The 21,059-nt window shown below is 34.3% G+C and overlaps 1 protein-coding gene across 1 annotated transcript in view; it reads right to left on the bottom strand.

Annotated features, from left to right (window-relative positions):
- The window catches only part of ASCC3 (activating signal cointegrator 1 complex subunit 3), a 303,631-nt gene that overhangs the window by 17,236 nt on the left and 265,336 nt on the right, over positions 1–21,059 (bottom strand). The window contains exon 37 of the mRNA XM_081040509.1: positions 9,898–10,122. Within this exon, the coding sequence (XP_080896635.1) occupies positions 9,898–10,122 (225 nt within the window). The remainder of the gene's footprint in view (positions 1–9,897; positions 10,123–21,059) is intronic.

Below are 21,059 nucleotides of genomic sequence, written 5' to 3'. Positions count from 1 at the left end.
TGTTGTAAAGATTTTGTTGGGTATCCGATGGACATGCGTCCTATTTGGGAGACCACCTCAGGGATACTGTGGATACCTGATCACGGCATTGTACACCAGAAGCTAAACATTAATGAATGCCAACTATAATTTTATATATATAATGTGATGGTTCAGTGTGAGGTCGGAGGGATAGTGGATGGGGGGAGGGGGGTTCACAGTGTGAGGGATATAAATGATGAACCTCTAAGTATTACCTTGTCATGTACACCTGAAACTAATAAATAAATAAATAAATAAATAAATAAATAAATAAATAAAAAATAAATAAAAAAATAAATATAATGTGGTTTCTTAAATGAGATACATACTAGAACAGAAAAAGGACTTTTAAGTGAAAAAAAATATTCTGAATTAAGTACAAACTTTAGTTAATAACAATATGTCAATACGGTTCATTAATTGTGACAAACGTACTATATACAGGAATTCTCTGTTCTATCTTTGCAACTTTTCTGTAAATCTAAAAGTATTCTAAAATATAAACTATGAAATTCATCCTAGGCAGCTAGTCAAAACAGTAGTTGTTAGACATCTGCTAGGAAATGCACTATTTAGTTCAAGAGCTCCCAGAAGTTTTACAATGATGGGAAAGCCTGAAAAAAAGCTTTCTTGACAGAAAGACACACTCCTTTAAAGGTTTAGGTCAGTTGTAAGTAATGATACAATATTTTGTCAATAATTAAAATGCTAAAGTACGGTTTATAAGAATCTTTTTCAATAGCAACAGTTGTTCACAGTAACTTTCTCCTGAACTTTTACCCCCACAAGGTTAGCATTCAGGAAGCTCAGCTGCTGTCTAACAAACTTAATTAATCAAAAAGTCATTTCCGAGCTGTAACTATGAGTAAAAGCGCTTCAAGTGCGCTAGCAAGCCTACAAGTTAATCAAAATGCTAATGCAGTACAAATTAAAGTTGTGATTAACATTTCACAGTAGCTGCTTAAGTGAATTGATCACACAAATGGGTTAAGCATTACTCATTTCCTACAGCCCCAACCGGGAAAAGGGTTGTTATGTGGGTATGAGGAGAGGAGCTGGGGGTAGAAGGATCCTTCATAATAGCATCATAGCATCAATAAACCATCACCAAATTGTCATACAAAAGCTTACAGGTAGAGTCACCTAGGGGGAAATAGCCTTGTAAATTATATTATAGTTCTTGAAGGGAGATTGCCTGCAAATACACAAGAGTAAGCAAAGGTGTTTAACACCTCAAAATCCACACATTTGTGTTAGTTTTGGAAATGCTAAATGCATCGGCTCTGTTGCTTCTGGAGTGGGGAACCGTGTTTTTAGTTGGTGTTTTGGGTGTTCCGCTGTGGAATTAAAATGTAGTTTTGATACCGATGATGACTCTGTATCGCAGTGTGGATCTTCGAATTTGGAAGACTAATCACTCAGGGTTAAGTTCATTTAGAATTATTTGTTTTTAAATAGTCATCCATTAATAAGACCTCATCTGGCTCCTACGGTAAGAGACGAGCTCCTGGCAGTCTCACCAGGAAAGCAGCCTGAATTAGACTTCCCCGCCTCTATGAATTTGATAAGGTCACACGAATGTTTACAACAGACTCTATTTGTTGGTAGACCATTCAGACTTGGCAGATAATCTTAAAAACATTGTGAGAATCCACACACAATACATTTTCCTTCTCAATCCTCTCCTGAGAAAGAACTAGAAGGGAAAAAGTGAAATATTTATTTCTCCCATTCACCTATGATATACTGAGATCTATGTGCCAAGAATTGTCTGTCATCTTACCAGTCAGTGACATTATAAATAGGTATTGATATGGTTCCAGCATATCTTGGATGATACAAAAAAATCTTCCAAATGTATGCTAATAGTATTAATATTCCCTGAAACATAACTATAAAACAGATTCAAAAACTTAACAGTGTAATTTTCGTTGTAGGATCCTTTAAGACGTGAGGTGCAGCAATTAACTCTTCAAACTGTGGACTGCTAAATATGTATAATCCAATTTTGCAAGTCTAAAAACTACTTACTTATAATCCATCCATCTTCTTTCTTAAAATAATTTGAAGAAGCTTTCTGAAGCCTATTGGACTGTATTTTCCACTTAAAGGTAATCTTTTCATTTGGTCTTAACTATAAGCATTTAAAAATGTAAAAGGATTCTACTAAGACGATACAGGAGATTTTATCTACCACTTGCTATATCAAAACATTTCTTACAAGTATTGAATTAAGGCTTTGACCAAGTACTTCCTCTGTTAAACTTGCAATACCTGGACTATTTTCACTGCTAACTGTATTTGACTCTATGATTCTAAAACTTGTTCATTTAGTTGACACTGACATTCTTTGATACATTGACAACCCACGGAGCCTGTGCTGAGTGTACCCATAGGTAAACACTCCACAAAGGTTACGTTAGCTCTGCTCCATGGCAGTTCTGTCTCCTGCCATTATCAAATATTTCTATGCTTTTTAATCTACTACAAATGGGAATCATTTGTTCATGGAAATATAGACCCAGCTATTGTCATAGTATTTCTTAGTTAAAAGAATTAGGTCTATGAAAAAATTTGTATCTTTGTATCTTCTTTTGCTTCCCTTATGTATACTTTCCGATTCTCAGATCCTCATATGTCTACACATACATATCTTATCAATTAAAATGCTTTCAAAAATAGACTGAAGATGCAACAGGTTTTCAGAGTAGCTGTGGGTTATAGAAAAAATACTGTTTATTTGAAATGTAATACACTTTAATTAAATTCATCAGAAATTGTGACAGAGATGAGGTCAAATGGTTTTGAAGTTTAGGTGAAACAACAACCCCACCAATAAACTTTGAGTAGTTTGCTTTTGCAAATTTAAGAAGATTCTCAAATGGAGGAGGAAAGTATACAAATCTAATTCATACATTTTCCCCCTTTTCTCTATTTATACAGCTTATTAAAGTTATTTTTGACTATCACCTTTTATGACAGTTGATCAAACCTATTGGAACATACTCACACTAAGTTGAGTAGTAGCTGACCTACTCATTATCTCATGTGTGAAAGAGAAGAAAGACTGGAAACTTAGCAGTTCAAAGATACTTTGGCATTAAGGAAAATAACATAAAAGGACAGGTTCTATATTAAAGTTAGATGCAAGAATTTACAACACAATGGAAACTTACCTACCAGAACATAGCTCCTTAAATGTCTTCTTCTCAGGTATTGAATCACATAGATTATCATCAAGGCAGGTCCCCTGCCTGGTTTACCTTTGCCTACTTCCATTTGGGCAATGGAACATGAATTCAATCTATATAAATTGGTACGCAGAATACAGAACTTGACATGCTTCCTCAATAGTAAAGAGGAGATGACTGCTATCTTCTGGGGAGTTGGTAGCTCCGTATCTTGGAGCAAAGAATCTTTGAGACTGCCTGTTGCTACTAGAAGTTTGAAGTGTTTCAAAAAGAACCCGTGGGATGGACAAAGGCTACCTGTAGGGGAGCCCCATTAGTGGTGGTGGTGATTAATCAGTGCAAGAAGCAAAGAACCTAACCTAAGTAGAGAAGGAAAACCTTCAAAAATGAAAGACGATCATAAAATATGTTTATGTGTATTTAAAAACCTATGCACAGGTTGCTCTAGTGTGCATATACTCTATTATAGGGTAATCTTATAATTGTGGTGAGATTCTCCTTCCCCCTATGAATGTATCACCAATCTGATCTTTCCCCCATTATTTGCAGTTGTCATAGTTTTAGGAAAGAATGTGGGAAGTAAGTGGTTAATTCATTGCTCTATCTAGCACAATATAAAAGTCTTGAGAAGGATCATAAGCAGTTGACACAAAAAAAGCAAACAGCATATAAACTGGACCCTCTAGAGTGATACAATAAAGCAGTTACAAATATCAATCATATTAACAAATCCTCTTAGAAATTGGTTAAAGTAATTATAGGCAGGCTGCTGAAAAGGGAACTGGAGTAATTGAAGGAAGGTGATTTGAGTATATATTGAAAAGGAGGAATTAAAAAGTACTATTCATTGTCTAGTGGGAATTCTTGGTTTAAAAAAGTGGAAATTCCTGTGAAGTTCTCACATTTTAAAACAGATTCTGACTAGAGCACAGTATGACTTTTCAATCCATTTTTATGGGACAAGGGAACCCTTATGCTATTAGGGTTAGTACTGCGTTTACATAGTTTTCATTTAAATGAAGATGGTTTTAATGTAAAGACTTACGGCACTTCTTAGAAAAGATCAGAGATATTAGAGCAGGATTTAAAATCCTGGTATCTCCATTTGGTTTTAGCATGGACTACCTCAACAAATCACCTTTAACAAAGTTATTTAACTTCTCTTCAAAATTTCTTTGTTCTTTGATTAGTGCGAAGCAGAGAGCTAATCAAAACAACAGACATTTATGGTCAGTCCTGGCTTTGCTATCGATTTGGAAAATGGAGGCAAGTCATTTTAATTTTTGATACTTCTCATTTGCAGTTTCCTAAAAGCTAACATGAAGTTTTTCTTTGGTGTATCTGGCACAGAAAATATGTCACATCATTTATTACGTTTTACTAATACAGTTTCGAGTTAACATGATTAAGAAGATGATCTCAAGGTGAATGACAATAATAATCAATTCTATAATTGTTCACTTTACAAATTAGAATGTTTTAAGCAGATTTAAAAAATTGAGATATGTACAAAAATTTTTATTCTTATTTTCATTGGGTGGAATGGAAATGCTAGTAACAGTAAAATATTAAAAGGAATCACGACAAAAACACTTTAAACCCAAAATTGACACAAATGACCTTGACATATAACTTCAAATAAGAGAAGGCGGGTCGCATTGTATAATATATTCTGACTTCAAGCCAGATAAATTACTACAACAACTACGTTTTGCTTTTGTGAAAGATTCCCTACGACATGGGTACTTACAACTACAGAATTTTCCTAATCTAAATGATGGCTCATGTAAAAGCTGTATTTCTATAACATGAAGAGAAAAAGAAAGACTTCAGGGTTAAATGACTATGAGAAAGCAAGGAAATAACAGAACTACTAAGAATGAAGATACTAAGATAGACATAGTTCCTTAAGTCCTCAAATTGTTGTTTACTTTATAAGGTGTTATTTTTACACAGACACCAGGGGTTAAGTGACTTGCCTAAGGCCTTATGCTAAAATAGGAGCACAGCTGAATTGATAGTAAAGCTGGTGGTTCTGAGTCTCATGCACAGAACACGAGAACATGCCAAAGTCCCATGAGGGCAGTAGTATAATTTTCAATCAGCCAGCAGGGCTGCAGCTGAGAAAACTGCTTGAAACGATGCTTTCCAAGGCCAACAGTATCCACATATAAAATGAGAAAACTACGGTACAATAATTAAAACTGTCAATCGGTCATGGAAAATTTTATCCCCTCTTACTTTTCTCCCCAAATTTTCCATAGGCAGCCCTGATATTCTTTCTTCTTCCTGCTTGTTTACTTTTATCATAGTCTTACAAAAAAAAATTGCAGAAATAGGAGGGTTTAGGATATGAAGCTGGTTGCTATCTCTGTACAACTAAGTTTCTAGGTGGCTTCTGAAAAGCCAAGTCAAAATTTAAGATGACTGTAACTAATTCTTACAATTTATAACAAAGGAAACTTGCACTTACAAAGTCTGACAATAGGAGGCTCATTAAATAAACTATAACCTTCACATAAAGGCATATAGTGAAGCCACTATCCTTGAGAAGAATACTTAATGGTATGAATTAAGTTAAAAAGATTATAAATAACATGATGAAAAATTGGCAAAAGAAAAAAGTGAGAGGGCAATTGTGTATGTGTGTAAATGTACAAAGAAAAAGAGGCTTTGAGCCTCCAAAGGGGAAAAAGAACTAAAACAACTATTGTACTCTAATTAGTAAATTTGTTTTTTGCAGGAAGAAGGGTTAGTAATTCTAAAACTGCATCAGGAGTATGCTAGAATTGAGGAACTAAGAAAATATGTTTTGCTTAATGAAAGTCAGATTTCTCAGAGGTAGAGAAAAGAGCTATAAATCTAAAAAGGAGGAAGACTGAAATGAACCGTTTGGTATTGGATTAGAATTGGAGGTATTAGAATGAACTCATGGATTTATGAATATAAACGTTTTACACACACCCAAACACACACACACACACACACACACACACACACACACACAGATTTACAAATAGACATAGAGGTCTCTGTATACATAGTTCTATTTCCTAATCTTGTTCGCTGAGACGGTCTAGAAGCAAAGACACCCAGGGAGAGAAGGAGTCAACAAGTGCTCAGCTTTCAGTCTCTGATGCCATTCTCTGATAAAAAGAACCAAGACTCTTTGGAAAAATGGCTGATTCCAGGGCTGGGGCAGGAAAAAAGCACAAGATGCTAGAAGGCAAGGCGGTGCTCACAAAAATGACAGGGATGTCCAAAGGATGCAGGAGCCAATGAGAGGTCCAGCGGTTGACTCAGAGACAGTATGAGTACCAAACTGAGGGTAGTAATGGATTTTACCCAGTAGAATAAAACGAACTGTGAGTCTATCCTTCTATAAATAAATAAGTGAAAAAAGTAAATAAATATAGAAGGGAAAGTTCTTTCTACAGTCAATTATGGGAATGATGGAAATAGAAAAATCACGATAGTAATAACTATTTTAGGCAAAAATCATCAATGGGTACCGAAAATAATGTAAAAAAGTATGATGAGAAACAGGATATTTGCATAATATCAATCTCAAAGTACCACCCCACAAGATACCTATTAATCACAAAAGGAAAAAAAGAACATTACAGTGAAGAAGACTGGCAGATACCACCTCAGTGTACAAAGCTAGTCTCACCAGTAATGAGACATCCATGTCACAAACCTTCTGATGATACACTGAGAGGGCAAAATATCACATCTGTGGCATTCTTGCCAATAATATATAACTTCAATGTAATTATGAAGAAACATTAGGCAAACCCAAACTGAGGAACAACTCTATAAAATAACTGGCCAGTACTCTTTAAAAGTGCCAAGGTCATGAAAGTCAAGGAGGTTAAAGAGACTTAACAACTAAATGCAATGGATTGGATTCTGGTCCAGAAAAAGGGCATCAGTAAGATAAAATTCAAATTGATAAAATTTTAATGAGTTATGTAGATTAGTTAACAGGACTAGATTAGTACCGAGGCAAGACATTAACATTAGGGGAAGCTGGGTGAAGGATATATTGAAATTTTGTTGTACTATTTTTACAAACTTATTATATGTCTAAAATTATTTCAAAATAAAGATTTTTTAATTAAAATTTTAAAAAATTCATTAACAAAAAGAAAAGAGGCTCATATTCATGGGGTGAAGATACAATTATTAGAAATGATTTTAATTTTAATATGTCGTTTTTCCAAATTTTCTACAATGAAGTGTATTACTTTTATAATTAAAGAGAAAACTATTTCTCTTTAGATGTTATTTAGAAGGATCCAAAAATATTCAATTCAACATAAATATCATCCCAAGAATCTGTACATAAAATATCTAATCGAGGCTAAAAGTACCTTTTCCATTATAGCAAATTTAGAAATAGACTCCTTTAGAAATTGCTAATTTATATTATTATATAGCCTTCGAATCATTATTGACAAAAAGTGCCAATGAATTGATCAAATAATTTTTATATGATATACATATAGAAATCTGTAAGTATTATCTACAAGTATAAAAATTTAATTCCTCCTGCAACTTTTCTCCAACCCTTTCTGACCCCTGGGTTCATTAACAGGTCAGTGTTTAAGGGGGAAAAAAAGCAGTTATGGGAAACACAAATGAGGATCCAGGGCCCTAGCAAAAACGTTAGGAACTTTAACCCGTTTAGAAAGTGTGACTAATAAAGAGTGGCAAATCACCTTCCTAGAGAGGTAAACCATGCGTTAGTTACAAAAAAGGTATAAAGAAAAAATTTGTGTGTTCATTATAGCCTTACTTCCCTTCTAATTCCTGATAAGTTTGTACTTACTCTATTTTAGGAAACATCCTTATTGTTTAAAACAATAAAATAATTTTTTTCTGATAACAAAATTGTTAGAAGCTCATTTTAAAACATTCAACCATTTTAGAGAAGCACAAAGAAGTAAAAAATGACCCCAAATCCTGCTACACAGAGATGGCTACTGCTAATCTTTTGGTGGATACTATTCTGGATCTTCTCTCTAGGCACATAGATATCTAGATATGGATATTCTACACAGATGTAGAATTCATAAATGGAATTTTAATATTTTGCAGAGTTCTATAATCTGAAAGGTACTTAGGTTATTTTCAAGTTTTTAATTTTGCAAATGATTCCCTAATGTACATCCTCATACACAAATCTTCAGACTCATTTGTTCTACTTTTAAAAACACCTTAAGTCTTTTGAAAATTTAAAAAAATGTTTTTCTTTTTTTATAGAAATGTACCAAAAAAGGTTATAATGCAGAAAATCAAAATGTCTTAAAATCTCAAGTCACTTAGGTGTACTTCTCCTTCCCTGCTCCTCTCACAATCATTTCCCAGGAAAGGCAGCTCCAGCCTTCCAGTTGCTCTGGAGAAAAGCTTTGTAATCATCTTCGGTTCCTCACTTTCCCTAAAAATGCTTGTCTAATACATTAGCAGAATCTGGTTGTTCTCTTTAAAAAAATATATGTACAGGATCCAACCAATTCTCACCAATCTCACCCATACCAACCTGGTCCAGCCACCATCATTTCTTGCTAGCGTTAGGTTAATTGACATGGTTTCAGATTCCACATTGCAACTAACCTTTAAGAAATATCACGTCAAGGTTTCTTATAGTATCAAAGAATATCTACAATTATCAGAAAAGGCTATAAAAATACTCTTCTCTTACTACAGTACATATTTCTGTGAGGCTGGATTTTCTTCATATATTTCAACTAAAATATCATATTGTAACAGACACTGCAAAAGGTGATATGTGAATCTAGCTATGTTAATCTTCTATTAAAGATATTAAAGTCTTTCAAAAATATAAAACAATGCTACACTTTTCATTTTTTAAATTGTTTTGGAAAACAGTTATTTTTCATAAAAATCACGTTATTTTTAAACATTTAATGGGTTTATTATTGTATTTTTAAGTGAAGTAATGAATATTTGTGAATTTCTACTTTAATTAATATGGTAAATACTCACAGATACAACGAACATAACCATTAGTGAACCACTGTTGTAGCAGCTTCCCTCTCAGAGTAAAATCCAAAATTCTTAACCATGGTTTACAAACTCCGTATGTGACCTGATCCCATTTTCTCTATAATCTCCACTCCCACCCCTCTCTGACCTCATTTCTAACCATATCTTTCCATATTTTTTACAACAGCCTTCCTAATTTCCTTGAATATACCAAGTAAGAACCTACATCAGAGTATTGGCATTAGCTCTTTTTTTAGTATTTGAAACATATGCCCCCAGATAACCCTATGGCTCACTGTCTTCCTTTGATTGTTTCTTAAATGTCACCTGATAAGCAAGATAGTCCCTGACCACCACATCAAAAAAATGACTGAAACCCATCACAGCAGATATTCTTCTGTCTTACTCAATGTTGTATGCTCAGTGCCTAGAAAAGCATCTGGTGCTTAGTTTACCTTCAATAAATTTTGACCGAATGAATGACTGAAATTGTCACCTTATTGCATTTAGATTTGCCTTTTCTTTTAAAATTCTTGATTTGATTCACCAGGTTTTTCTCAACAATGCTACAATAAAAATGTTTAAATGCAACTATGTTTTATTTTAAAACAGGAAGAAAAAAAACCCCAGAAGTAATGGGAGAAAACGTAGGTATTAGAAATGACTTTCATACCTGACATACTCTGAGGGCTTGGTCCAAGACTGTTTTGGTATCAGTGTCATAATCTGGGCACGGCAGCATGGCTCGGCTGAGATGTGCCTGTAGTAGGAGGTGTGCTTTGGTGTGAGGGCTGTCAAAGGAGTGAGGATTTGATTCAAAGGGAAGACATTTTGCCAGCTCACTATTCATATGATCTTCATTGTGCCTTACAGGCAAATCTGTGTATTCTTCCGCATCCTGGAAAAAAAAAATCACACAGATATATACATTAATATGATGGATCAGAAGTATAATAATTAACGTACTTCTTAGCTTTAACTAGTGACATTTACAACACAGTTTAGGAAAACCATAAGATAGCCATATCCTTTAGAATTTTGCTTTGTTCAATACAATTATTAACATAAAAACAAACGCTGGTATTGTATAATACATCTGAAATTCATGAATGCTCTTCTTATTTATATAGTTAACAAAAATAATAGAGGTCCTACTAGGCGTCAAACACTATGCTTGACACTGGGTCCACAGCACTGAACCAGAAACAGAGAGCATCAGGGACAAACAAGTTCTACAAAGAGTAATGAATGTTATGATACGATGACTACCGACTGCCGAAGCGACATTCAGTTTGGGGAATTTTAGAGGGTCAGGGAAAGCTCTTTGGAAAAAGTAATATTTGAGATCTATATGTGAGTAGAAGAAATAAGGCAGCACTGGGGGTTAAAGAGGTTGAGGATAGGATTGGTGAAGTAAGAAAAGGATGAAGATCAGGATTATTAACTTAAAATAAGTTAGATTAAAATAAAATTGTTCAAAATCGAGGGTTTCCAGTTCCACATGTAAGGAGCTTGGAAGCCACGACTCCGTCCTAACAAGTAAAACGCTAAACAGAGATTGAAAAATCAACAACTCTTCTTGGATCCATATTAGGGGAGGATACAGGGCACACTGCTGCCTCCAAGACTGGAAACACAGACAAACTCAGAGAGTTACCACTGAGGAGCAGAGACTCACAGGCAGAAACCACCTCGGGAACCAGTGCCGGTGTGAGAAAGCCTGAACTGCAACTGATGCATTGCGAACAACTCTGGGAGCTAAAACTCCAGGGGACCTAGCAACAGGAGGTCCCCCACAATATTGTGGGATTTATCTTCAGGAGCTTGACCAGATTCCCACAGTAAATATCGGAGAGAAATCCCCTTGGACTTCTTGCAAGGGGAGGGGAAATGAACCATTTTGAAATATGCCAGAGCACCCTATTCTTCTTAACAAAATGCTGTTTTCAGTCCACAATTGGTTGAATCTGTGAATGTGAAACCCAGGGATATGGAGGGCTGACTGCATATTTATTGAAAAAAATTCACATATAAGTGGACCCGTATAGGTCAAATCTGTGTTGTTCAAGGGTCAACGGTATATCAATAATCACTGTGAATGTCAATAGTCTGAGTGAAGCGATTTAAAGACAGAGAATGTCAGAGTGGATCAAAAAACATGATCCAATTACATGTTGTCTACAAGAAAATGACTTTAAATATAAAGACACATACAGATTAAATAAATGGATGGAGAAAAATATACCATACTAGCACTAATCAAAAGAAAGCAAGAGTGGCTATATGGATTTCAGGCAGAGTAGAATTCAAAGCAAGGAAAATCATCAGGGATAAAGAAGGGAATTCCACAATGATAAATGGGTCCATTCTCCAAGAAGACATAACAATTCTAAATTTGTATACACCTAACAACAGAGTGTCAAACTACATCAGTGCAGTGAGTGAGTGAATGAAGAATTGATTTAATATTTGAAAATCAATATAATTCACTTTATTAATAAACTTAAGAAGAAAAACACACAATCATTTCAATGGATGGCAAAAATTTTTTTGACAAAATCTAACATCCATCCCTAACAAAAACTCTCAGCAAACTAAGAAGGGTACTTTATTAAATTAGTAAATGGCATCTTTGAGAAACCTACAATGTACACATTTCAGTAACAGACTGAATGTTTTCCCCCTAAGATCAGGAACAAGACAGGGATTTCTGTTCTTAGTATTTTGATTCAACATTGCACCAGAGGTCCCAGACAGTTCAAATGGGCTGGAAGGAAAAAAAAAAAAGACAGATTGAAAAGGAAGAAGTAAAACTTTTTATTTGTAGATGATATGATCAATGTAGATAATCCAATGAAATCTATAACACAACTAGAATAAGTGACTTTAGCAAGGTTTTAGAATACATGATTAATATTCAAAAATCTATTACATTTCTGCATATTAGCAACCAAAATTCAGAACTGAAAAATAAATTTATAATGGCATAAAATATAAGAAGTGCTTACAGATAAATCTGATGTAAAAGACCCGTACACTGAAAAGTAAAAAATACTGCTAAGAAAAATTGAAGACCTAACTCATGGAGAAATATATCCTAATTCTCTCAAAATTGATCTATGTATTTAATACAATCTCAGTCAAAACCACAGCATTTTTTTTCCCTTTGGCAAATATTGGCAAGTTGATTTTTTAAAGGATTCTGATCACTAATTGCAATGTATATTTGTTTGTGTGTGTGTGTGTGGGGGGGGGATTCCACATCAACAAACAAGTCTCAGACACTAGCTAGGTGTCCCACAGTTCAACTCAATTTTGACTCTAGCTACCCAGAGACAGCATCAGATCCCATAGATTAAGTGTTCAGTTTTACAAGACTGCCCCTCTTCCCCATTTCATCACTTCAGATGCCAATTGCAAATCCAGGATATCACCTGTGTTTCTGACTGAGAGGCTATATTTTGGAGGTTCCACTGATCCCTGTCTTGGGTTATATTAATTTGCTAGAGTAGCTCACAGAACTCAGAGAAACATTTTACTCACTAGATTACTGGTTTATTATAAAAGGATATAACTCAGGAATGGGAAGATGGAAAAGATGCTTAGGGCAGGGTACGGGGAAAGGGCTTGGAGCTTCCACACTCTCTCTGAGCTGGACACTCTCCTAAACTCCATGGGTACACCAACCCAAAAACTCTCCAAACCCTATCATTTTGTTTTTTTTTTTTATGGAGGTTTCATTACATAGGCATGATTAATTAAATTACTGGCCATTAGTGATTAACTCAATCTTCAGCCCTTTTGTCCTCCCCCAGGGGTTGGAGGGTGGGATGGGAAAGTTCCACATTCTAACCATGTGGTCAGAGCCCCCTTCCTCTGGTGCTTTCCAAAAGTCACCTCATTAACATAAAGACACTTTAACTGATTTCATCACGTACGAAATTCCAAGGGTTTTAGGAGCTCTGTGCGAGAAACAGTTACCACGACCAAACATATATTTAAAGACCAAACACATATTCCTTATTATAAATCACAATGGCACAATTCTAATTCATATGGAAATGCAAAAGACCAAGAATTGCCCTGAAAAAGGAGAATAAAGTTGAAGAGCTAGTGTTACTGATTTCAGGACTTAATATAAAACTGCACTAATCAAAAAAGTGTATTAAAATAGAGTCCAGAAATAGACCCATACATATGTGGATAACTGATTTTAGACAAAGGTTCAAAGGCAAAGCAACAGAGAAAGAATAGTCTTTTCCAGGAATGGTAGTAGAATTATTGGGTATTCATGTGCAAACCAACCAACCAACCAACCAACCAACCAACCAACCAACCAACAACCAACCAACCAACCAACCAACCAACGAACCAACCAATCAACCAACGAACCAGCCAACTAACTAAAAGAACTTCAATCCCTGCACTATACACAAAAATTCAGTCAAAATGTATTCTACATCTAAATATAAAACCTAAAATTATAAACCTTTCAGAAGAAAACATATGAGAACAAAGGCCCTACAGTAGGAGGGGAAAATGGTGAGCCCAAGAGAATGAAAAATGTTGTGTAAAAAGACTTTCAAATGATTTACTATAGTACACTGAAAAAACGATCTTAAATGAATATTTGCCTCATTCTGTTTAACTGAACTGGAAATATTTGTAAATTATGTCTTTTATCTTATCTTATTTTGTTTGGCAATAGTCAAACATATCACAGTTATTCTACACTATTTTGAACATTGTCTTCACCCTTTTGGACTGTTTCATGTAAGAAGTGTATGCTGACACATTAGCAGTTAATGATGTTTTGCCCCATGTGTCATCTTCGCTTTCTTTTTATATGTCATTTCAGCTCTTTCCTATTTTCCCTTAGGTCATCTGCCAAGGAAGAAAGACAAGTTACAATGATGGTGCTATTCTGTTTTACTTTGGGTGAATTTCAGGACTGAAGCATTGTCACCTCATGACTGACCCATCTCAGTCCAACATCTGGGCTCCATCCAAATCTCCATGAGCAACTGTCCACCTACCCCAGCCTTGCCAAACAGCTTAAGAAAAATGGAACAGCGGATAAGGAAGAAGATGATTCAGAAATCTGAATCATGGTCTTTTCTTTCAAGGAAATCAAAATAATATCAGAGAAAACAATTTATATAAGTAATTATTTTAAGCGTAGAATAAAATACTGCTACTCAGAGAAGAGCACTGAAGTGAATTGGATGTGTTGGAAAGTTTCCCCAAAGAGGCAGTGTTTGTTCTAGGCTTAGAACAATTTGTAGGAGAGGAGAGAGGGAGAGATTCTCTGCATTTCAGGCAGAGAAAACATTATGAGCAGATCCATAAAATCAGATAAGGAGGGCTCTAAGGTTTAAGCCTCAGGGATGAGAATGATGATGCTATTAATAGCAGAGAAGTTGGGAACACTCAGTGAGCAGGAGCTTTCTGTCAAGCATGCAAAATACACTTAAAGAGAGGGCGATAATCCAGATAGGTGGAGGTGGAGGGAGAAGAAATCAGCTTTAAATCTGTTTCATAGTCTAAAAATGTATTCATATTTAGATTTCTTTCTACTGTTCATAATATACAACTTCTGATCTTTTACGAGAATAAAATTGACTAGCTATTTTCATACTACAAACTGAATTGGTTCTCCAGGTTTTAGATACACAGGAAAGACGTTTAGACTTACAAATGATATGAAAATTTCAATTAAAATAAAATTAAATGGAAAGTAAGAATTTGGTTGAAAGTACTAATTAATAGTATTATTTAAGTAATCCACTTCTCTCAGTTAAATCTTGTCCAAATTTGATTATATACATAATACCCCCTTCAGACAAGGAGAGAGAGAGAGAGAGAGAGAGAGAGAGAGACAGAGAAGGAGAGAGAGAGAGAGAGAGAGAGAGAGAGAGAGAGAGAGAGAGAGAGAGAAATTGGTTGATTGGCAACAATGTAAGTTGGGTATTTCTGTGTCTCAGTTCCCAAGTACCTCTGAAAGTGTGACATCTTTCTGTGATGTGTGACTCTAAGATCCGATCCCCTCCCCCCCCCCTTTTTTTTTTAATAAAGCATGACTTCTAAATGCAAGCCAACTACTTCATTTGGTGCTAAACTAAAGAAACAATGATCTGCTCCATTGCTGGAAGAAAAACTAGTGGTGTTAACTCACTGAAAAGCAGCATATCTGAACAGGGCCGACTACTCACAACCATGCTTACTGTACTTTTGGAGTTATTTTCAGGTAAATTCGATCATTGGGGCTTTTTGTCGCATTTACTTACTTTAGAATCTAAACTCTGTGTAAGATGTGACTCCACTGCTCTCCAAACCGTGCCAATTCTGCTTGAATTACTCAATTTATGGCTTTGATCTCCTGCTTCACGAGGACTGGGATTTTGCTCACTGCCAACAGTATCGGTATCAGATGAGTCTGCTAACAGCTGAGTACATTCAGGTTGGAAAAAATGCTCTGCAGCAGAGTGATCCTTCTAAGTCTAACAAGAGGACCATCAGACTGGTAATGTAGATTAAAGACAGTGACCTTACTAAAAAATTTAACTCAGCACTGCCTTTTCTCAGTGCATAGGGCAATCTCTAAATTTAAGGTTTCATAATTTCTTTGCATAAAACTACACACTTTAATAAAAATAAAAGTATTTTAATAACCATAATGAACAATGTCTTAGTGTGCTGAGTCATTTCTTTGCCAAATATTTATTCAGCATATATTATTGTTGGGTATACAATGGTGAACAAAAACGGACATGACTCCCTCCTCTCACAAAGCTTCATAGCAGTTGGGGAGCCAGACCTTCATCAAAATTGACTGTGAATAAATGTAAAATGACAACTGGACAAGTACAAGAGGGAGAAGTAGAAATAATAAGAATGGGTCAGAGGAGGTAGATATCTTTGAGGAGGTTATACTGAGCTGAACAAGAGTAAAAACTTATTTCTTTCAGATAAAGAAGGGTGATAGGCCAAGGTTAAAACTTAAATTGAAAAAGAGGGACAATGACTTTTATTATAGGAAAACACTCTTTAGAATATCTACATAGATTTTTTAATTTAACATATGCTCTTCATACATAATGTTTTTTCATTAAATTTGATAAAGGCAATATTTTGCGATCTTCAAAGGAGTTTATATTTGATTTATGAATTTTTATAAAATATCAAATTGATAATAGTTTCTGCACTTAAAAAGTACCCATAACTAACTGAGGTCTCATTGAAAGCTATTACTTCCTTTGAGGGTCCCTATTTGTCTGTTTCCAGTGTTTGAATTAAAGGGGAATCCAAAGAATGTAGTAGTAATTTATCCCCTTAGAAATGTTACAGGTCGTGAGGGTGGGATGGCATGGTGTGAGGTGGTCCACAGGACACTGGATCCGGGAACTGATACAACAGGTGGGTTTTCAGCTCTGCCATTTACAAGCTATGTGACCTTCTGAGAGTAAATTAACCTCCCTAAACCCCAAATTCCTTATCTTAAATTGGGATTTACTGAGAGCATTCAATGTGATAGTGTTTATAAAACACTTAAAAACTGTAAGTCTTGGTATAAATGGACGGCAGTATTATTATAATAATAATGCTCACATCTGACAACATACATTATGCTAAGGTTTAAGATTCAATTATTTGAGTTTTGTTCTACAGTTTTCTTTCATCAATCTTTGTTTATAACTACTTAAATATGTTTAACTACCTAAAATAACACTTAATTCATTCACTTTTAAAAACACCGTAAGTCTTAAATATTATTCAAAGAAATAAGTTTTCTTTTTGTTTTTAATGATGCTTTACTAGTAGTGGCACACTCATTTTATCCAAGTAATCATATAATTTTTATGTAATTGTGTTACAGAAAAATACTGGTTCTTTAAAAGACAATGTTCTCATAATATATGAGACAGTCAAACTGAAAATAAAATATTCAAGAATTGATTGTATCCTCTTGAACTACAGGTTTGATACTGCAGGCTTTAGTCTCCAATTTCCAATTAGGTTTATTTTAAATCCATATTAATTAAATGTTCACAAAAGCACATTAGTGTGTGATAAGAAAATATGCTCTTTTCAGTGTACCTTAGTGAACTAACTCAAAATATTGTGGAGAGAAAGAGAAAAAGAATGAATCATTTGTATTATACATCTGGTGAAACTTCTGAAGGAAAGTATCATGAATAGTTATAGTACTCTGAAACTCTGCAACATTTTCTAATTAAAACTCAAGTGCTATGAACCACAAGAATGAAACAGAAAATATTGATTTTAGATCAAATAGAATAAATCAAAAATTGGCATTTAAAATTTGTGTGTGTGTGTTTGATTATGGACTTGAGAAGCAATTTAAAATGAAGACTGACTAAAGACAACCGTTATTTAATCCTCAATTACTCTGCCAGACCCTCTTGTGAAAACCATGATCATTTATTCTTGGAATTCCAATTCACAGTTTTTCTAAGCTCTTTAGAATGTGGCATGTTTGCTTCACTTCTTTCTTTACTTAGCTCTTAGCTCCTCCAGTATATTATTCTGGATGTTTCAGAATACTTACAAAAAGTTTTTCCTTCGTTTAGATTGATTAGAAAAGCAGCAATTCTTGGACCAGCAGAGAGAGAGCTAGTAAAATAATCAAAATCCCTGCTAAAAAACAAACAAGCAAACAAAAACCCTTTCTAGCCACTTCTTCCTCAGTAGGACACTCTATTTACTTCCAAATTACTCCTCTAATTTTAAACAACTTGTCTAGTTAATTTCCTGTGTGTGATCACTGACTATAAGTGAGGTTCATTTTCTTATCTACATCATGTTGGTAATTAGAGGAAATTGAAAGTGGGCAGTGAAGCTTTTATGCAACTGGGATTGAAGCTGAATGGAGGGCAGTAGGGTCAGTGGAGTCCATTATATTTTTATGTGAGAGGCTGGTTTGTCTACTCTGTCCTTGTTTATTTAGTGTAGGCTGGACAGGCTACTAAACTGCAAATCTATGTCTGATTTGCCCAGCTGTCCTTGAATAAAGACATCTTTCCCTACAAATGCTAAATGACAGTGATTGACAACCTATGATGAACTCTGCTTGCAACCCCCTGCTACTGTTTTTAGATTGCAAAAGAAAAAAACAGAATAAAGAAACATCTTTCATAATCACATCAAATAGGCCCTGCTGTTCATTCAATAGTTTTCATTTTGTTTCCCTTTTCATTACAAACCTCAATCTGTTCTACCGATGTCATAAGCTCAGCTACTCCACGTAAAGTAAAACATTTTAAAAAATACATATGTTATGTATGCTACTACATTTTGCTTGCATATTTATGCTGATTTTAGGTTAGCGGGGATATCAACTCTTAAATAATGGTTTAGTCACACCATTGTATCGCTAACTTACTTGTTTGTTCTCTCTAGAACAATCTGGCAGATCTATACTGCTGAGACGTCTTTCAGTGATTAGCCGGCACTTGGGTTTGGTTAGGGCTCCAGTAGTTTTATTCAACACGTCTTTGTGGCCCTTAAATACATGGACTGTATAGTTTACCTTTTAGATTTGTTAAAATCAGAAGCTTATTAAATACTTGCAATCTATGTTGTTGTTTTTTCCTTTAGTGAGTGTGTGAACAAGTGAGTTTTGTTTGAGTGTGCCTATGTATGTGAATGTGTTGATGCATATTTATTTTCTTCCAGGTGCACTAACTGTAAGAGTCTGCTTTACCTAAGCAAATCACCAAAGTAAGAAACAGCTGGAATGGGTTCATGCTTGGTCTAGTGTAAGCATTACGTAACAATAAACTGGCACTTTTATGTTGCTGCACACATCACTGCCTATACTGAACTCATTAAATAGCAGATAAGAGGGCACTTGTACAGTGGGGATGGCAACCTGATCAATGAGAGAGACTAAAGAAGCTTTATGCTATTACTTAATCTCTGTCATGGGAAAAGTAAAACTTATAAAGTTAATGAGTTCTAGACTTTAAGTAGCACTTGATTAATTTGTAACATTCTGAGGCGTTAAAACAAACTAAAATTAGTTTCTCACATTCCAGTGCTGTCTTTTGGCCACTGAAGCTGTAGAAAAAGCATTTCAGTAAATTTCCCTGATAGGAGCCCTGTTTGATTTCTGTGCCTTTCTGAAATATGAAATTAGTTGTAATATAATGTATTTTATAATGATATTCAAAAAATAATCTGGCATTTACTGAGCCAGGACCAGATATATCAAAGGATAAGAAAACATGCCTCATATTTTTCTTTACTATTTCAGATTACCTTTTATTCAATCATTAATGTTCTAAAAAACTAAATGTGATATAACTTGTTTTTTAAATCAAATATACATGATTAGTATTATTTCTAACACTTATGATTTGTACCTTTATTAAAATGATCTCAAACTGAATAAATCATATACTACTATATTGAATAAAGTAAGTCTCTAAAATAGAAGAGCGCTATAAGCCAGACTTACATAGAGCTTATAATGACCTCAAAATTCAGTTAAAGGTATACTAGGAATAAACTTAACATTCCAGGTTAAAAAAAAAGAAAGCCATTGTTTATAAAACATTTATTGGAAAATGATAAAACTAAGATGTAGTTAATTATGCAATAATATACTGTTTTCTAATATGCACTCAATTTGCTTCACTAAAATAAAGTATCAAAATAATTTTATTATATGCAGATGGCAAAAATGTAAATACTGATGGATATAATTGAAATTACTCATAGAGCTATATGTATTTCCTTTCAGGGCTCATGTGAGTATATGTGTCTGATTTGTATCAATGTTTTAAACTTATGGACATATGTTTGGCCTTCAACCAATTAGGTCAAGCACAGAATCATTTGCCAAAAATAAATACGAACAAGAAAGAATACATTATTCTTTCCATTGTAAGAATGACCACCTGGTTGACAGCTGGATTTTAAGGGATCTTATAATAGTGGGTATCAGCAGGTCTGTTGTACTTAAAATAATTTCAGTGGTAAGAATTCCATCAGAAACTTCTATTTTCCAGGATTTATAGCTAAGTCCTTAAAAAATTGCTCTTTGATGAAACTTGAAATAAATTCCTCAGTTTTCAAAGATATAATAAAAATGTCTTATAGCTTAACAATGTTTAGATATTTTCCTTTTAAGAAATAAAAATCTTGAGGCTATCAGGTTTTAGTTCTATTAGGTTGGTGCAAAAGTAATTGCGGTTTAAAATGTTAAAAATAATTACAAAAACCACAATTATTTTTCTAACCTAATAGAAGGGGATAACTGAGATTAGCAGTAACATATAATACTTGCATATGGTTAAATGTCACACTTTGCAATCTATCTCTAAAAGCTAAACAAGCTTTTCTTATGACCTTGCCTCTGCCTTTAATTTTACATACTTATTAAGGCGACTTTCTTTATAATTTGCATTTCTATAGGCTATGATATTATACAAATGTAAAACAAATAAATTCTAAAACAAAAATAAAACCCAAAGCAAAAACATTAAGACACTCCTAATCCATTTAACAACTACTGTGTATTTTTCTTTTAGAGGGTTACGAATTACGTACACAAAAAGTAAAATAAATCTAAAAGTAAAATATCAAAATAGGCCTACATACAAAAGATATCACAGGATAACACAAGAGTGATTGACAAATGAATGAAATAAACACTGGTGTCATGAATTTAGAAAAAGTAATAATCACTGAATCTGAATAAGAAAATATATTAAGAGGGAGCTGAGTCAGGATGGATAGATGAATGTCAGACACGTTGTCCAGGTGGGAATCATAAGCAAAGGTGTGAAATTGAGTATATGTTTAAAGGTG

Source organism: Rhinolophus hipposideros (assembly GCF_964194185.1).
Source record: "Rhinolophus hipposideros genome assembly, chromosome: 3".
NCBI lineage: Eukaryota > Metazoa > Chordata > Mammalia > Chiroptera > Rhinolophidae > Rhinolophus > Rhinolophus hipposideros.
The sequence above is the reverse complement of the archived record's forward strand: the minus strand, read 5'-3'. Positions and strand labels throughout refer to the sequence as shown.